This window comes from Pan troglodytes, chromosome 20 (genome assembly GCF_028858775.2).
Source record: "Pan troglodytes isolate AG18354 chromosome 20, NHGRI_mPanTro3-v2.0_pri, whole genome shotgun sequence".
NCBI classification, from domain to species: Eukaryota; Metazoa; Chordata; class Mammalia; order Primates; family Hominidae; genus Pan; species Pan troglodytes.
This window is the reverse complement of record NC_072418.2, coordinates 21,158,533-21,176,006: the sequence shown is the minus strand read 5'-3', so window position 1 is coordinate 21,176,006 and position 17,474 is coordinate 21,158,533. Positions and strand designations below refer to the sequence as shown.

Here is a 17,474-nt window from a genome sequence, read left to right as displayed (position 1 = left end):
GGCGCAGTGGCTCACGCCTGTAGTCCCAGCACTTTGGTAGCCCTAGGCAGGCGGATCACCTGAGGTTGGGAGTTAGAGACCTGATCAATATGGCGAAACCCCGTCTCTACTGAAAATACAAAAATTAGCTGGGCGTGGTGGTGGGCACCTGTAATCCCACCTACTCGGGAGGCTGAGGCAGGAGAATCGCTTGAACCTGGGAGGCGGAGGTTGCAACGAGCTGAGATGGCACTGTTGCACTCCAGGTTGGGCAACAAGAGTGAAACTCTGTCTCAAAGAAAAAGAAAAAAAAAATCTCGGAAATTAGATAGTGGTGACAGCTACACAGCATTGGGAATATATTTTATATGTAAAATGTGACTCAATGAAGTTGCTTTTTAGAAAATGGAAGGCTGGCGGGGCACAGTGGCTCATGCTTGTAATCCCAGCACTTTGGGAGGCCGAGGTGGGTGCATCACTTGAGGTCAGGAGTTCCAGACCAGCCTGACTAACATGGTGAAATCCCGTCTCTACTAAAAATACAAAAAATTAGCCGGGCGTTGTGATGGGCGCCTGCAGTCCCAGCTACTACTCGGGAGGCTGAGGCAGGAGAATTGCTTGAATCCAGGAGGCGGTGGTTGCAGTGAGCCGAGATCACACCACTGCACTCCGGCCTGGGCAAGGAAATCGAAACTCCGTCTAAAAACAAACAAACAAACAAAAACTGGGGGAGGTGGCTCACGCCTGTAATCCTAGCACTTTGGGAGGGCGAGGCGCGCGGATCACCTGAGGTCAGGAGTTCAAGACCAGCCTGGTCAACATGGTGAAACCCCATCTCTACTAAAATACAAAAATTAGCTGGGCATGATGGCGGGCGCCTGTAATCCCAGCTACTCGAGAGGCTGAGACGGGAGAATCGCTTGAATTCGGGAGACGATGGTTGCATTGAGCCGAGATAGCGCCACTGTTCTCCAGTCTGGGCTGATGAGCGAGACTCCGTCTCAAAAAAAAAAAAAAAAGAAAAAAAAAGAAAAGAAAAGAAAAGAAAAGAAAATGGATGTCTGGGCTTGGTGGCTCACTCCTGTAATCCTAGCATTTCAGCAGGCCCAGACAAGGAGGATCAGTTTGAGTTCAGGAGGTCGAGGGTGCAGTGAGCCATGATGGCGCCATTGCACTCCAGCCTGGGCAACACAGCAAGACCCCTCAAAAAAAAATTAAAATAGGAAAATGAAGCTGGACTGCACCATCGCTCAGGGACTGTGGGGATGTAGGATTTTATCCTATTAAAAGTACTCATCTCATAAGAAAAAGTTTACCAGCTCCTCTTCCACCTACCGGTCCAGCACCTTCCCTGGGTGGAAGTCCCATCCACTCCCTCTAAGGGATGCCTTATGTGTCCAACCCAGCGTCCAACGCGCGCGCGTCGTTTACATAGCCACGCCCACCCTCCCGGCCCGCGGCGGGGCCTACCCACCCACGTGTTTCGCGCCGGCTCCGCCCCTCCACGCCCTCTCTGCGGCTTTCCACAGAAGCCAAAGACGGAAGACTGTAGAGATCTCATAAATAATGCATCACGTCAGCGGCTGTAGGGGCGGGGCTTTGACGCGCCTGGCTGGCTGAGTCAGGGTTATGTATAATACTATGGAGGCGGGGCCTGGAGGGGTGCGCGTGTTGAGGCGGAGTTCGTTCACGGAAGTGGCCACCCCTAGGGCCTGAAGAGGCGGGGCCATAAGTGCCTTATGAATATGCAACAACTTGGGGCGTTGACTGTGGGCCTTGTGGGGCCCTCATGGGGCGTGGCCAGGCGCGTCTCCTGAATAATGTAGTGCGCTGCCTGGCGGTGTGGCGGCGACTGTTGGTTTGGCCGGACTCGGGGGGCGTGGCCAGCCGCGTCTCATGAATAATGCAGCGCGTCAGCGGGCGGCGGGGCGGGGCGTGGCCGGCGCGGCGGCGCTGGAGCCGGGAAGGGGGCGCGGGGGAGAGATGGTCGCAAGATGGCGGCGCTGAAGGAGGATAGGAGCTACGGGCTGTCGTGCGGGCGGGTTAGCGACGGCAGCAAGGTGTCGGTGTTCCACGTGAAGCTCACGGACAGTGCCCTGAGGGCCTTCGAGAGCTACCGCGCCAGACAGGTGAGTGGCATGGCGCCCGGCGCGCCAGTGGGGAACGTCCGGACGCGGGCCGGCCTCGCGCTCCCCTCACTGAGGCGTCCGGGCTCGGAGACGCTAGGTCTGCGGTGCTGCTCGCGGGTCCCTGGGCCGGCGGGGCGCGGAGTGGGCGCCAGTCCGGCCTGGAGCGCTGAGAACCTCGTTCCTTCTCAGCACTAGGAGGCAATACAGGCGGGTGGCCCGGGGCTGCTGAGGGGCCCAGACTCGCGCGCCGGGCCCGGGGGGCGTCGGTGTCGGCACCTGGCGTCGTCCGGGGCCTTTCTGGCCTGCTGGGCACCTGGGCAGGGTCCAGTTTGCGCACCTGGCGGCGGGGCGAGGAGGCGGTGGGCCGCACGGTCCCGGCACCGTGATAGGGGGAAGCTGGGGGCTTTTCCATCTGGGGCCGGGGCAGCGCCGTTGGTGGGGGTGACTGTGTCTGTCCTCCTGGGAAGCAGCGATCGTCTGGGTGCCCGGCAGGGGGTGGTCAGCGGGGCACTTGTGGGGGTCTGTTCTGTCTGGGTGGGAGGCTTTGCAGCTGGGGGCTGGCTTTGACGCGTTCCGATGAAGCCACTCAGGTTGGGCCACTTTGATTCTTGGGACGGGGAGTTTGGGCAGAAACTGACAGCTTGTCCCAGCTTTCTGCTCCCCTTACCCCCAGGTGACCCTCTCTCTCCGGAGAGAGGTTCCTTGGAGAGTGGAAGTGTTGGGGGCGGCTGTGATGTTTTCCTCAGGGCACATGTAGGGGATCCCTGCCACCCAGGAGGAAGCTCTGGCTACCACATCTGGCCGCTGACTCTGGAACTTCTCAGAGGCCGATTTGGGCCCATCTGGGGGAAGTTTGAGGCGTTTCGGTTCTGCCACCTGGCTGGTGGTGGGGAGGGGAGGTTGCTGTGTATGTTCTCTTGGGCCTGACTTTGGGGCGCATCTGGGGCCGTGGTCAGAAACCTGCCTTTTTCATTTCTGTTTGTGTCATGGCCCCCCCTCCCCCCGTCTGTGCTGGGTCAGAAGTTGCAGATGACCAGTGGTCAGGTCCCGAGGGGAAGTGGTTTAGGAACCTTGTAACTCCTTTTCTGGAAATTGGGGGCTTCATTGCCCTAAAGGGAGTGGGGGTGGGTCTAGTCTCGGGCTCAGAGAGCCCTGCTCCCTGCGTGTGTGTGTGTTTGTGTATACTGTTGATGGTGGGGGTGGGGGGGTGCCGCGGGCGGGGGAGGAGGGAGACTAACTAGGAAGGAATGTGGCTTTCTTCCTGCCCCGAACTTGTTCAGCTCCATTAGCTAAGCCGAGAATTGCTTCCCCCTGTTTCGTTTCCACCACTCTCCCGGTGCCCACCCCTTCCGTGCTTCTTCCCATGTCTTTGGGCAATTTCCTCCCTGTCCCGGTGTCTCAGTTTTCCCCTTCATGGAATGAGGATTTCATTTTTTTTTGGAAGAGCAAGTTCGCACCTTGTCAAAAAGACTCCCCAAGATGAGGCTAAGGCGCCCCTGCAGGTGAGGAGGAGACGGTGGCAGCGACAGCAGCTGCTGGCCCATGACCAGCCAGAGCCTTTCTTCCTGGTAGAATTCTGGCCCTGGGTCTTTTTCCCTGAGCGATTCTGACTTGTCCTGCAGGAAGGCAGGCTTTCCTAGAAACAGCTGGGGGAGAGCTCGTGAGTCATATAACTACGATGGACTTGGTACCTGGTCACCACTGTCTTCTGTGCTTTAGGAACCAGGAGCTCCGCCTTCTCTCTGATGCTGCCCTCGCTTGCTTTTCAGTACAGAAGGTCCGCCTGTGTGTCCACCTCATGCTGTCACACTGCTATTTTTACTTTAGGGTATTGGTTACATCCCCTCTCTAAGCTGGATCTTCCTCATGTTAGGGTGAAGGTAACTGTGGACTGTTAAACTCCTCTGGCTCGGAGCCCAGCTGTGTAGGGCAGCGTGTTGACCAGCCAGGAGGGGCTTCCTAGAAGAACTTTTCCAAGCCATCCAGAGCAACTTGGTTGGCTGGATTATATTTTGGGGTGATTCAAACTTGGATTTTTCTCAAAAAGCTGTCTGGTAATTTAAGTGGCTTGGCCACTTTCTTTCTTTCTTTTTTTTTTTTTGAGATGGAGTTTCACTCTGCTGCCCAGGCTTCATTGCGGTGGCGCGATCCCGGCTCACTGCAGCTTCTGCCTCCCGGGTTCAAGCGATTCTCCTGCCTCAGCCTCCCGAGTAGCTGGGACTACAGGCACGTACCACCACACCCGGCTAATTTTTGTATTTTTAGTAGAGACAGGGTTTTGCCATGTTGGCCAGGCTGGTCTTGAACTCCTGACCTCCAGTGATCCGTCCTTCTCAGCCTCTAAAAGTGCTGGGACTACAGGCATGAGCCACTGCTCCCAGCCAGCTCGGCTACTTTCGAATTTAATCTTGCCCATGGGGATTATAGTGGATGGACTTTTCTAAGGCACGGCAGCTCCGTGCTCTCTGTGGTTTTGGGTAGTGAGCTTGAGGAAGGTGGCTTGAAGAACTTGATTGTGTAACCAGAGAAATATACTGGTTATGGACAAACTCTCATGTGGACAACTCTATCAACCAGAAGCCAGAGTTTTGTATTCCTCGATGCTGTGGTTATATAGTTTGCCAATTGCAACTTGTGGAGAGGGCTTTTATTTTTAATTTTTTTTTTTTTTTGAGACGGAGTCTTGCTCTGTTGTCCAGGCTGGAGTGCAGTGGTGCGATCTCCGTGTTAGCCAGGATGGTTTCGATCTCCTGACTTTGTGATCTGCCCACCTCGGCCTCCCAAAGTGCTGGGATTACAGGCGTGACCAACCGTGCCCGGCCTATTTTTAGTTTTTAATTGCGAAGAGGCTTTTACAAATTCAGGTGTGGCAGGGGCTAGAAGGGAACTTGCTGTGGAACTTTCTCTGTGGCTCCCAGGAGCAGGTAATCCTAGCTCTGGGAACAGCCCAGGTAGAAGCCCTCCTGTTTTCTCTCCCCAGAGGGCTCTGGTGTTGACCTGGTAGCCAGCTGGAGCAGCGTGGTGGAAGGTAAAGGCGCAGCAATACACATAGCTGCTGGCCTTCTCACTCTACCTTGGACTTTGTGCAGTTTTTCTTTCCTTTTTTTTTTTTGAGACAGGGTCTTGCCCTGTCGCCCAAGCTGGATTGCGCTGGCGTGATCTCAGCTCACTGCAACCTCCGCCTCCCGGGTTCAAGCGATTCTCCTGCCTCAGCCTACCAAGTAGCTGGGATTACAGGCACGCATCACCATGCCTGGCTAATTTTTGTATTTTTGGTAGAGATGGGGTTTTACCATGTGGTCAGGATGGTCTCAAACTCCTGACCCCTCAAGTGATCCACCTGCCTCAGCCTCCCAAAGTGCTGGGATTATAAGCCTGAGTCGCCACGCTGGGCCCTTTTTTTTTTTTTTTTTTTTTAAGAGACAGGGTTTTGCTCCATTGCCCAGGCTGGAGAGCAATGGCATGATCATAGCTCACTGCAGCCTCGAACTACCACCCTCCTGCTTCAGTCTCCTGAGTAGCTGGGGCCACAGATGTGCACCACTGCACCTGGCTAAGTTTTAAATTTTTTTGTAGAGACGGGGTCTCACTATGTTGCCAAGGCTGGTTTCAAACTCTGGGGCTCAAGTGATTTCCCTGCCTCAGCCTCCCAAAGTGCTGTAATTACAAGAGTGAGCCATCGTGCCTGGCCTAGTTTTTGTTGTTGTTGTTGTTGTTTTTTGAGACAGAGTTTCACTCTTGTTGCTAGGCTGGAGTGTAATGGTGTTATCTCGGCTCACTGCAACCTCAGCCTCCCAAATAGCTGGGATTACAGGCATGTGCCACCATGCCCTACAAATTTTGTACTTTTAGTGGAGACGGGGTTTTACCATGTTGGTCAGGCTGGTCTCGAACTCCTGACCTCAGGTGATCCTCCTCCCTTGGCCTCCCAAAGTGCTGGGATTATAGGAGTGAGCCTTCGTGCCTGGCCTAGTTTTTCTCTTTTCTTTTCTTCTTCTTCTTCTTCTGTTTTTTTTTTTGACACTGTCACCCAGGCTGGAGTACAGTGGTGTGATCATAGCTCACTGCGGCCTTGAACTCCTGGGCTTAAGTGATCTTCCCACCTCAGCTGCCCAGAGTGCCGGGACTACAGGCATGAGCCATTGTGCCTGGCCCAGTTTTTTTCTTTTTCTTTTAATTAAAAAAATTTTTTTTTGTAGAGATGGGGTTTCCCCATTTTGTCTAAGCTGGTCTTGAACTCCTGGGCTTAAGGGATCCTCCTGTGTCGGCCTCCCAAAGTGCTGGGCTTACAGGCATGAACTACGTGTCTGTTTTTCTTTGAATATAAAAACCTGCATGGGATGGCCGGGCGTGGTGGCTCACACCTGTAATCCCAGCACTTTGGGAGGCTGAGGTGGGAGGATCCCTTGAGGTCAGGAGTTTGAGACCAGCCTGGACAATATGGTGAAAACCTGTCTCTACTAAAAATACAAAAAAATTAGCCAGGCGTGGTGGTGCGTGCCTGTAATCCCAGCTACTTGGGAGGCTGAGGCAGGAGAATCTGGGAGATGGAGGTTGCAGTGAACCGAGATCGCACCACTGCACTCCAGCCTGGGTGACAGAGGGAGACCCTGTGTCAAAAAACAAAACGAAACCTTCATGGGTTGTGAGGTGGCTGTTCTTGTGGATCTCCCGGTTTGCTCTGATAAGTGATTTCTGGGAGAGGGGAGAGTGGAAGCATGGACACACCCCCTCCTTCCAGGACAGTGTCACTCACCTGCTTGGAAAAGTAGCCTCTGGTCAGTCTGAGGAAGTGACCCTCCCAGGGGCACTTGGGTTGTAGTTCATCATTAGGGGTTTGCATGGGCTCTGTTGCTGAGTGACCTCTTTTGGATCACAAGCTCCTTGGTGGAGAGGAGCACACCGTTGTTCAGAAAAAAATGAGGGCCCAGGAAGTGCTTCAGGAGGCCTGGGGATTAGAGCCTCTCTCCATTTGAATCTCAGCTCCACCTGCCTCCTGAGGCCATGGGTGAGTGCCTGACCCCTCCCATCTCCGAATCCTTCTCAGAACTGGGGTCAGCAGTGCTTGACCTGCTCCCTCAAGTTCCAGATCCTTCTCTCAGGGCTGTGAGGATCCTGGTGCCTGACCCTTTCTGAGTTCCAGATTCTCTTCCTCTTGGGAGGAGAATAACCTGACCCCTCTTGTGCTCTGAGCCCTTAGTGAATGGACCCAGAGCTGGCTCCTGGGGGGCTGGTCCCTGCCTGGAGGTTCGTACAGAGCCAGTGGGAGACTCCAGATCACTCATCTAACCTGGTATGATTGAGCCTCTGGTCAGTGCCCATGGCTCAGGGGCGGGATACCCACCAATGATTGAGATGGGCCCCTCATGTCACGAGCTGACATTCTAGTGGCAGGAGACAGAATTCATGAACAGGAAGGATGGCACAGAAATTAGCAAGAGTAACTCACTGGCGGTCAACGTTAATGATGGTGAGGGGTATAGGTGGGGCAGTCAGTGAGTGCTTCCAGCAGGTGACACGGAGCTGCAGTCTGCTGGGGGAAGGGTCCCAGGCATGGCCGGTGTGCTGTCCCAGGAAGGGTGTGAAGGGAGTGGAGGTAGAGGGGTGCTGTGCCTCAGGCCTGTGGCCAGTACTCGGCTCTTCTGGGTGGCCCTGGAGCTGTGCTGGGGGCTACTGTCTGCTGCTAAGTGGGTGGGCTGTGTGGATGTCACCCTTGGCACCGGTGGCAGGAGGAGCCTTACTTCAGCCTGTGATCCATTCCCACAGCAGGGCCCCAGAGGCCCGACTTATCTTCCCTTCCCGGTGGGCACCCCCCTTGGTTCTGAGCAGGGCAGCTTCTTGCCAGCCCTGCCTGCTTTTCAGAGAAGGCCTTCTTTAGAGACCTAGTGCTAGTGCTGCCCCTGTTGGCCCTGGGCTAGACCCCCATCCCTTCCCATGGGTGCACATCATCTTGACCACTTGCCGGGAGAGCAAGTTTATGGTCCCCCTTCACAACAGGGACAGATGAGGCTCTGAGAGGCGGCATCACCTGTCCAAGGGCGCTCGGCTGTCCTCACTGGCCCATACTGCCTCTTGAGTGCTCAAGCCAAACTATCTTTTGAGGTTGCAGGGGTCTTGACCTGAAGGGGAGTCACACTGGGGCCCTGAGCCTCACTTAAATGCAACTTTCCGCGTCCCCAAGAGGCTCGAACCTTGGTGACGTGAGTGACTGAGCAGATTCCTCCGGTTGCTGGCTATGCTGGACCCCCTCCCCCAAGAAAGTGGAAAGGTGATGGGCACCTACACCTGTGGAGGGTACCCCACCCCGCCAGTGCTGGCTGTGCCACCCACAGTACTGCATTTCATCCCATCTTCCCCGTGGTGGGAGCAGTTCCCATTTCTTAGGTGAGGATATGGGTGGAGACTCTGGAGGAGGCTGAATCACCAGGCAGGATCTCCCAGCTGGGAAGTAGCTGAGAACCCAGAATCTGAGTGTCATGGCCTGGGCTCTGCCACCTCTGAAGGACTGTGGCCGCTGGATGGGCTGGGGCGGAACAGGTGGGCTGCCAGGAGGCATCAGGAGTGGCCCACTGGTGCACCAGGGTATGGTTTGCCTGTGTGTTTCAAGGTGAGCATTTGGTGGTTCTGGGTGGGTTCTCCCAGAAGGTGCTAGAAGAGGACAAGCCAGCTTGAGTCTGTGGGCCCGAGCTGGCAGTCTCTGCAGGAGGCAGGCAAGAGTGTGTGTGAGGGACTGAGCTCTGCACTCGGCATCGTGACCCTTGACTGTGCTTTCAGCTGGTTGCCGTGGCTGTGATTGTGTGTAAACAGCAGGCAGCGCTCACTCGGAAACCCACCCCTCTGTTGACTCACGGCCAAGGCCATAGTTCATCACCTTTGAAGCAGTTTTGACATCACACCCGGATTGTGACATCCCGACTGGGAGACCTTGAGGGAGGAACCCGCCAGCCTGACAAACAAGATTGCCTCTCTGCTCCACGTAGCCCTGGGCTCGAAGCAGCTGCCCAGGGAAGAGACCCTAGTTTTCAGAGGTCTGCTTCTCAGGGGGCATCAGCCTTGTTTAAGGCACCTGGCAGGGCACAGACTTGTGATTGATACTGCACATTTTGGGTTTGGCCTCTTCTGTGTCCTTTGTTTTAGGGTCTTGCTCCCCGTTGTGCTTTCTGCCTTGATGAATTCAGTTGTCACACTTTCTCCTTGGTCTCTGAATCTCATGGACAGGGTTGTCTTCAATCTCACCTGTGTAGTCAGCCACAGAGTCCAAAGGGAAATGTAGAACAATGCATCCAAATGGCCTGTGACCTGCAGGTGCAGTGAATGACAGAGATGGCCATGACATGTGGTTATTTTGTCACTTTGCTTTTTTTTTTTTTTTTTTGAGATGGAGTCTCGCTCTGTTGCCCAGGCTGGAGTGCAGTGGTGTGATCTCAGCTCACTGCAAACTCTGCCTCCCAGGTTCGCGCCATTCTCCTGCCTCAGCCTTCTGAGTAGCTGGGACTACAGGCGCCCGTCACCACACCCGGCTAATTTTTTTGTATTTTTAGTAGAGACGGGGTTTCACCGTGTTAGCCAGGATGGTCTCGATCTCTTGACCTCGTGATCTGCCTGCCTTGGCCTCCCAAAGTGCTGGGATTAACAGGTGCGAGCCACCGTGCCCGGCTGTCACTTTGCTTTTTAATGAAAAAAGCTGGTGTCCAAATAAACCATCCGCAGGGAGACTATTCTCCCAGATAAAAGCGTCCTAGAGACCTCCCGCCTCCATCTGACCTGGCAGTGGGCCCCGGAGTCTGATGCTAATTATATCCTCCAGGGCTGGACCCTCCTGACCAAGTGGAGACACGGCTCCTGACTGAGGCAGCCAGGCCAGCAGATGTGTTTGTGAAGGGATAGGGCTTCGAGTTCTGGTCAAGTTTGTGGAATAACTGAATTCCGGTTATTTTTGTTTTGTTTTGTTTTGTTTTTGAGATGGAGTCTCGCTCTGTCGCCCAGTCTGGAGTGCAGTGGTGTGATCTCAGCTCACTGCAACCTCTGCCTCCCAGGTTCATGCCATTCTCCTGCCTCAGCCTCTTGCGTAGCTGGGACTACAGGCGCCCGCCACCACGCTCGGCTAATTTTTTGTGTTTTTAGTAGAGACAGGGTTTCACTGTGTTAGCCAGGATGGTCTCCATCTCCTGACCTTGTGATCTGCCCGCCTCAGCCTCCCAAAGTGCTGGGATTACAGGCATGAGCCACCGCACCCGGCCCATGCGTAGCTAATTTTTATATTTTTAGTAGAGACGGGGTTTCACCATGTTGGCCATGCTGGTCTTGAACTCCTGACCTCAGGTTATCTGTCCACCTCGGCCTCCCAAAGTGCTGGGATTAGAGGCGTGAGACACTGCTCCCGGCCTCATGTGGTCATTCTGTGTTTAATTTTTTGAGGGTTTGCCAGATTGTTTTCCACAGCGGCTGCAGCATTTTACATTCCCACCAACCGTGCACAAGGGTTGTGGTTTCGCCACGTCCTTGCCCGAACTGGTTATTTTTTGATGGTAGCCATCTTAATGGGTGTGGGGTGGTCTTGGAGCCATTTAAATGCCCTCGTGTGTGTGACTGTCCTGTGAGAGCTAGGGCCTGCAGGGCCTCTGATGCCCCTGGATGGACCCAGGAGTCACCTGGTCACAGGTGACAGAGGAAGGTCTTGAGCAGGATCACCTGGGCTCAGGTGAGAGAAAGGGACAGGGAGAGCCCAGTGTGGCTCTGCAGTGAGGGAAGCTGGGGCTAAGTGGAGATGACAGTGGCTATGTGCCCTGCTTCTGCATAGCCAGTGTGCGGTTGCCCGGCCTGTGTTGGGATGCAGGTTTCTCCTTTTGTTTTGAGACCGAGTCTCACTCTGTCACCCAGGCTGGAGTGTGCAGTGGTGTGATTCTTGGCTCACTGCAACCTCCACCTCCCAGGTTCAAGCAATTCTCGTGCCTCAGCCTCCAAATTAGCTGGGATTACAGGCTTGCGCCACAGTGCCCAGCTAAATTTTTTGTGTTTTTAGTAGAGATGGGGTCTCACCATGCTGGCCAGGCTGGCCTCGAACTCCTGGCCTCAAGTGATCCACCCACCTTGGCCTCCCAAAGTGCTGGGATTACAGGCGTGAGCCATCGTGCCCAGCTGGGATATGGGTTTCTGTAAGTAGTGAGGGTTAGGAAGGGCCTTGGGTGAGGTTGGCCAGGGTGGTTGAGCCTCTCAGTGGCAGGACTTCTGGGCCCTGCAGGTACTGAGGCTTCAGGGCCCTTCTCCGGCAAAGAGCTCAGATGGGTGCAGAATCTCTATTTTTAGCCCTTTTTGGATTAAGCTTTTGTGGAAAATGTCTCTTCCAGTTGAGAAGTGGCCTGGAGGTCCTGCAGGTCAGGGACAGCCCACTGGGGGGCACTGGCTGGGCTGGGGGTCCAGCTGCTGCCCTTGGCCTAGCCCTGAGGCATTTGCTGAAGGTGCGTGGGAGGGAAGAGGAGGAGCAGAGTTTTCTTAGGATCCTGTGGGCAGGTGGAATCCACCTACTTCCAGGAGGAGCCCCAGGCCTCCAGTTGGGGAGGGGAGTGTGTGTGTGTGTGTGTGTGTGTGTGTGTGTGTGTGTGCGTGCGCGCGCACGCGTGCATTGGCCTGTGTCTCCATCTGTGTTCACCCTGGAGACCTTAGGTTGGACCCCTCTATCCAGGGTAGGCTGATTAGTGGGGGCCTGTGGGCCAAGGGGCCGGGTTGGGGCGGCCACCCCATCACATTGCCCTTCTTTCGGAAGGGTGACTCCCCACCAGGAACCCAAAGGGCTTGGGGTGGCCTTGTCTCCTCCCACAGGCCTGAGGAGGGTAAGCTGGGTTGGGAAGTTCCTTTTTCCTTTCTGAAAACAGTGACTTTTCGGGGTACAATGAGCTTCCTGCTGTGGATCTTGTAGCCCCTACACCTGGAGGGAGTGACCTTAGGGTCTCAGTGGGGCACTGTGATAAGGATGCCTGCTGGATTGCATCAGGGCGCCTGGTTCACAGGACCTCCAACCTGGCTGCTGTGGGGAAGGGCCCTGGTGGGTGCCTCCTGCTCACGGCTACTCTGAAATATTATTCCCGAGATCTTGAGGGGAACCTGGGCTGCGTCCACCTCATGTTTGCTCCATTTCCCCATGGAATTAGTGGTAGAGGTGACTCACAGGGTCTCTTTTTGTGTCCTCAAGGAAACTGAGGCCTATAGGCTCTGCCCAGGGTCACTGCTATAGTTGCTTATCCCCACAACAAGGCTTGCTGCCTTGTTAGGACACGGACAGAGTGGGCTGTGGTGTGATCTTTTTCAGCAGCAACCCTAGAGACTATAGTGTGTTGGTAAACTGTGGCCAAAGGGCCAGGTCTGGCCTGCCACCTGTCTTTGTAAATAAAGTTTTATAGGGACACAGCTGCCCACTTGCTTACCTGTAATTTATGGCTGCTCTTGCCTTGTGATGGCAGCCAAGGCTGCAACTGTCTAGCTCACAAAGCCTGAAATACCAACTCTTTGGCCCTTCATAAAAGAAGCTTGCTGGCCGCTGGTCTAGGGTGTCCAGCTGGGTGTGTGGCAGGAAGAGTTGGTGTGTTAATGGAACCACTGTCGTGGGGCCAGGCTCAGGCCTTGGGCTCCCAGGCCCCTGTGCAGTGCCAGGCAGCCCTGTGAAGCCTTGCTGTTGGCCAGGGCCAGTTGAGACTTTGGAGGGTCCTTTTGTTCTGGCCCCTTTATTTCACTAATGGGACATCTAGAAGATAATGGCTAACTTGAGATCACACAGTTAGTGCAGATGATGTCAAACCTTGAACCTGAGGGCATCCACTCTGGGACAGGCTACCCTCCTGGCTGCTGACTCCTGTATTGTATTTTATTTTATTATTCTATTTTTGTTTTTATTTTTTAGAGAGAGGGTCTTGCTGTGCTGTCCAGGCTGGAGTGGAGTGGTGTGATCATAGCTCACTGCAGTCTGTTAACTCCTGGCCTCAAGTGATCCTCCCGCCTTGGCCTCCCAAAGTGCTATAGGCGTGAGCCACCACACTCAGCTGTGACTCCTATTTTGATCTCATGCAAACTCAAAATGTTTCTCAGCCCGCATGGGAGTCCCTGGGTTTTCCGGGAGTTTTTCTCAGGGACTGCATCAATCCTGACATAGCTTCCAGTGGGAACCGGCCTCTTTATTTGTGACCTGTATGTGACCTTTGAAACAAAACACAGTCATGTGCAGCCTGGATGGGAAGGGCTGGCTTGTGTGTCCCTTGTGGAGTTGGGAGCAGCTGCCTCATGGAGTCAGCCCCAGCCTGCTGCATCCTCATCTCTGGGGATGGAGCTGGGGGTCAGGCGTCTGCCTCCAGATGGGTAGTGGGGCCCGCAGAACCTGTGTCTGATTCTAGTTGGCTCTGAATGCAGTCTCTGAGCTGAGCCTCAGCTGCGTGGTTGTTCGGCGGGGCACAACCTACACAGTGCAATCTCCTACACAGAGGGATTGCACCCAGTGAGGGTTCGGCTGCCTCCAGGAGTGTTTCTCCAGTAAGAAGCAGGAGGGATGAAGCCCCTGCGCTCACATGGCCCACTTCTTCGCAGTGGGGAGGTGCACCATAAACCAGGAACAGCCAGATAATGGTGGCTTCAGACTGGCTTGGTGTGCAGTGGTGGTGGACATGGGCAGGCAGGCATCTCCCTCCACAGGAGCAAGCTCACCTTGGGCTGGGGAGACCTAGGAGACCCTTCCAGAACTTTCTTAGCTCGGGGCAAGTGCCGTGTGCAGATTAGATTCTTTGTTAGATACCAGTGGCTTGAAAGACCCAGAGGAGGACTTCCTGAGCAGTTCTCTGCCAAGGGGCTGTGGGTCTGTGGCCAGGCTCTGGCAGCAGACTTGGCCTGTTTTCACTCTTCTTATCTGGGGATGTTATCTCTCCCTTTTCAGAGTTGGGTGTGACCCTTGAACTGCCACAGGCCAGGCACAGACTGTGCAGGGAGGTATCTGAGGGCAGGGAGCGGGTGCAGCTAGAAGAGCGTGTTCCTTCCTCTCCTGGTGGCACTATTTTTGGAGTTGGATGCTCTCAGACGCCTGCTTGTTCCAGTGAAATGTGCTCAGCTCACACTGGATTTGGCAAGTGGGAGGGGACAGCCAGTGCTGGCAGCCTGTGTCCAGCTCATCTCCAGGCTGCCCTGGCTCTCTTACCTGTGCACAGGCTCCCACTGGTCGAGGGCCATGTGCCTGGAGCCACATGACCCCATAATGTAGGAATCGCTTCCATCTTGTAGGCCAGCTCCTTGTAGATAGGAAGTGGAGCCGTGTTGAGAAGGATTCTGAGGCGATGTCTGGCCTAGAGCGTAGGATCAATGAGACAGGGTCCCTGGCCCTCTGATCATAGCATCTCTGTGGGGAGAGTTCCCTCTAATCTCTGAGCTGAGGAGGGTAACGAACTCCTAGGTGTGCAAGGTGAGGTTCACATGCTGTTGAATGGAAGTCTGCTTTTGTTTTTTCTGACGAGGTCTTGCTCTGTCATCCAGGCTGGGGTGCAGTGGTGTGATCATAGCTCACTGCAGCCTTGGCTCCCGGGCTCAAGTGATCCTCCTACCTCAGCCTCCCAAATAGCTGGGACTACAAGTGCGTGGCACCACACCTGGCTAATTTTTTATTTATATGGAGACAGAATCTCCCTGTGTTGCTCAGCCTGGTCTCAAACCCCTGACCTCAAACGAACTTCCTGCCTTGGCCTCCCAATGTGCTGGGCTTACAGGCGTGAGCCATGGCACCCAGCCGAGCAGAAGTCTGGGCTGATGCTGCACCCCAGAGGCACAGGAGCTTTGGATCCCTTTCTCCCTGGGGGAGAGGGTAACTTGCCACAGTCTGCTCTGAAGCAGCACGGGTGTCCCTCCACTGTGGGAGGCGGCTTAGGAGCAGGCGCTCCTTGAGGGTGGCCCAGGCAGGTCGCTGGAGGGTGCGGGAGACAGGGCCCAGGCCTGGGGCGGTGCCAGCAGGGCTGTCTCCATGTTGACTGTGGGGGGCTGGTTCCAAGCCAGGCTGCAGACCCAGCTGCTGCGTGTGGCGTGGCCTGAGTGCCAGGGGCAGCAGCCTGGGCACACATGGGCACCCAGGGCTTGGAGGGAGGCTGGGTCAGTGGGCCTAGGCGCAGAGCTTCTGGGTGTCTAGACTGTTGTCCCAGGGATGGCTGAGGGCCAGCATGGGGGGCCCAGGCTGCCACCTTTGCCTCACTGGTATTGGCCACATGTGTGCTGGGTGGTGTGTGTAGTACAGAGCAGGACACAGGGCGGGGGTAGCTGACTGTACAGTGGTGCCACCCTCTGGGCCTCAGTTTCTCCCTCTGCTGTGTGGGGTCATCCTGTGGGTGGGAGGTCAGGTCAGTGCCTGCAGCCCCTCCTGCAACTCACATTCACCTCTCCTTACTTTGCTTTCCTGTCCGTGGGGTGTTTTGGGGTTCAGGGAGCTGTGTCCCAGGACATCAGGGGAACACAAGCCGCATCCCGTGGCCCACACTCCTCTCCCGTCCTCTTCTCCCCTCCCCTGTGTGTGCCTGGTGCCTTAGGCGGCTTGCAGGGCGCCAGTCACACACTGTTTCCTTTCCCAGCTTAGCCCTTTCCCATCACAGAAACCCCAGCTCTCTCCCAGGCTATCTCATAGTAAGGAGCCTGCGTTACTGAGGGCTGTTGAAGCACCAAAACCTAGGAAACTCTGGATGAGGTGAAGAGCATGTGTGTGCGTGGCACAGGTACTATGGCCCTGCCCAGTGCTCTGCACACCTGCCTTCCTGCCTGCCTGGGAAGTGGGATGAGTAATGGCAGTAGCTGGGGCTTACTGCCGGGTGCCCTTGCCCGTGGGAGGGTGTGACTGGCCACAGCATCCTTAGGATGAAGAATTGAGTAGAGAAGAATAGCAAAAGCTATCTTCAGTCCTAACAAGAGCCTAACTAGTTGGGATTGCATTTGCTGTTGGGTGAGCTGTGGCAGATGCAGAAGAAAGCACACCACAGAGGAGAGGGGAGGGGAGGAGAGGATGGGAGAGGAGTGGGGGCTACGGGACAGTGGCTTGTGTTCCCCTGATGTCCTGGTATGTCACTGCCCTCTGGCACACAGAAGTTGCCCATCGTTCTCAGTCGCCTGAGGTTTGGCCATGATGGCAGGAGGGTGAGATGTCCTGAACCTTGACCTGCTGCTCCCACAGCCCTGGCAGCCCAGAATAGTCAAAACCTGGGTTGTCTCCACAAGGCAAGAGTTTTTTCCTCTGCTGGAGCTGTGGGCTGAGAGCCTCCTGTGCGCAGGCATCACACATCCCCAGGCCAGGTGGCTCCTCGGGTGCTCAGGGCTGTGGGGGCTTTGTGTCCCTCAGGCCCTGTCCACTGGACAGGTGGTGGCAGGGCTCCGTGGAGAGTGTCCCAGAGTAAACGGGTTCTGGTATATGCAGTGTTTCTCATGACAGCCCATGGGGTGTGTTGGTGGGGGGAGATATAGCTCATGTGCCAGTGTCACTCTTGGGCCTTGGCAGGGATGCAGCTGGGAGAGTTCTGTTTATTTAAAGTCGAGCCTCAGGTTTTCTGCTGTGACTTATTAACCCGTTGATCCACCCTGTGGGCGGTGCCAGGCTCTTCTGAGGCCTGACAGGTGGGCCTGACCTCTGCTGACCAATGACAGAGAGCATCACTGCTCTGATGACCGGACCCAGGCTGCAGGTTCTGGAGCCTGTAGCCACTTCCCCTTCCTCCCAGGCAGAGATGAACGTGACAGGGATCAGATGTACATGGCAATTTCAGATGGGAGTTGAAGAATGCTGAGCTCTGTAGAAAATGTAGGGGAAATTTAGCAAAGCAAGCCACGCGTCATGGATTTCAATCAGGATGTGCCTTGAGATGTGGGTAATCCCGAGAGTCACAGATTGCTTTGGAAAAACAGAGCAGGAGTGGCCTCTGTGCGTCAGTGAGCACACCCTTGGGTAGATGGCTGACAGATGCCCTTTGCCCACCTCCCCTCCTCCTCAGCCTCACCCCTCCAGCCTCTCTGTGCCATCCCTGGCCTGTTGGCACAAGTGGCTGAGGAGGCCAAAATGAAGTGATGCATGCTTGGCAGGGGTGCCAGCACAGTTGACCCCTGCATCCGCAGTGACAGCCCACAGATCCTCTGCACGCTGCAGCCACCAGGCGAGGCCTCCCTGGATGCCGAGGAGTCAGTGCTTCAGTGAGCCCCTTGGATCAGGTGGGGGGATGTGAGTGAGCGGGGTGTCCACATGGATAGGAGTGGGGTCAGACCTAGCGTCTGGCCAGAGTGTGTGTCCTTAACCTTGGCCAGGCAGCAGCCAGGCCCCCACGTGTGACTCCAGTTAGCCAGGTGCATTCTGAACGGGAGTGATGAGTGACAGTC

At 55.4% G+C, this 17,474-nt stretch overlaps 1 protein-coding gene across 1 annotated transcript in view; it reads left to right on the top strand.

Moving 5' to 3' along the window:
* The first annotated feature begins 1,903 nt into the window (after window positions 1-1,903).
* The window catches only part of ELL (elongation factor for RNA polymerase II), a 76,724-nt gene continuing 61,153 nt past the window's right edge, over window positions 1,904-17,474 (top strand). The window contains exon 1 of the mRNA XM_016935516.3: window positions 1,904-2,108. Coding sequence (XP_016791005.1) covers window positions 1,974-2,108 — 135 coding nt within the window. The 5' untranslated portion in view covers window positions 1,904-1,973. The remainder of the gene's footprint in view (window positions 2,109-17,474) is intronic.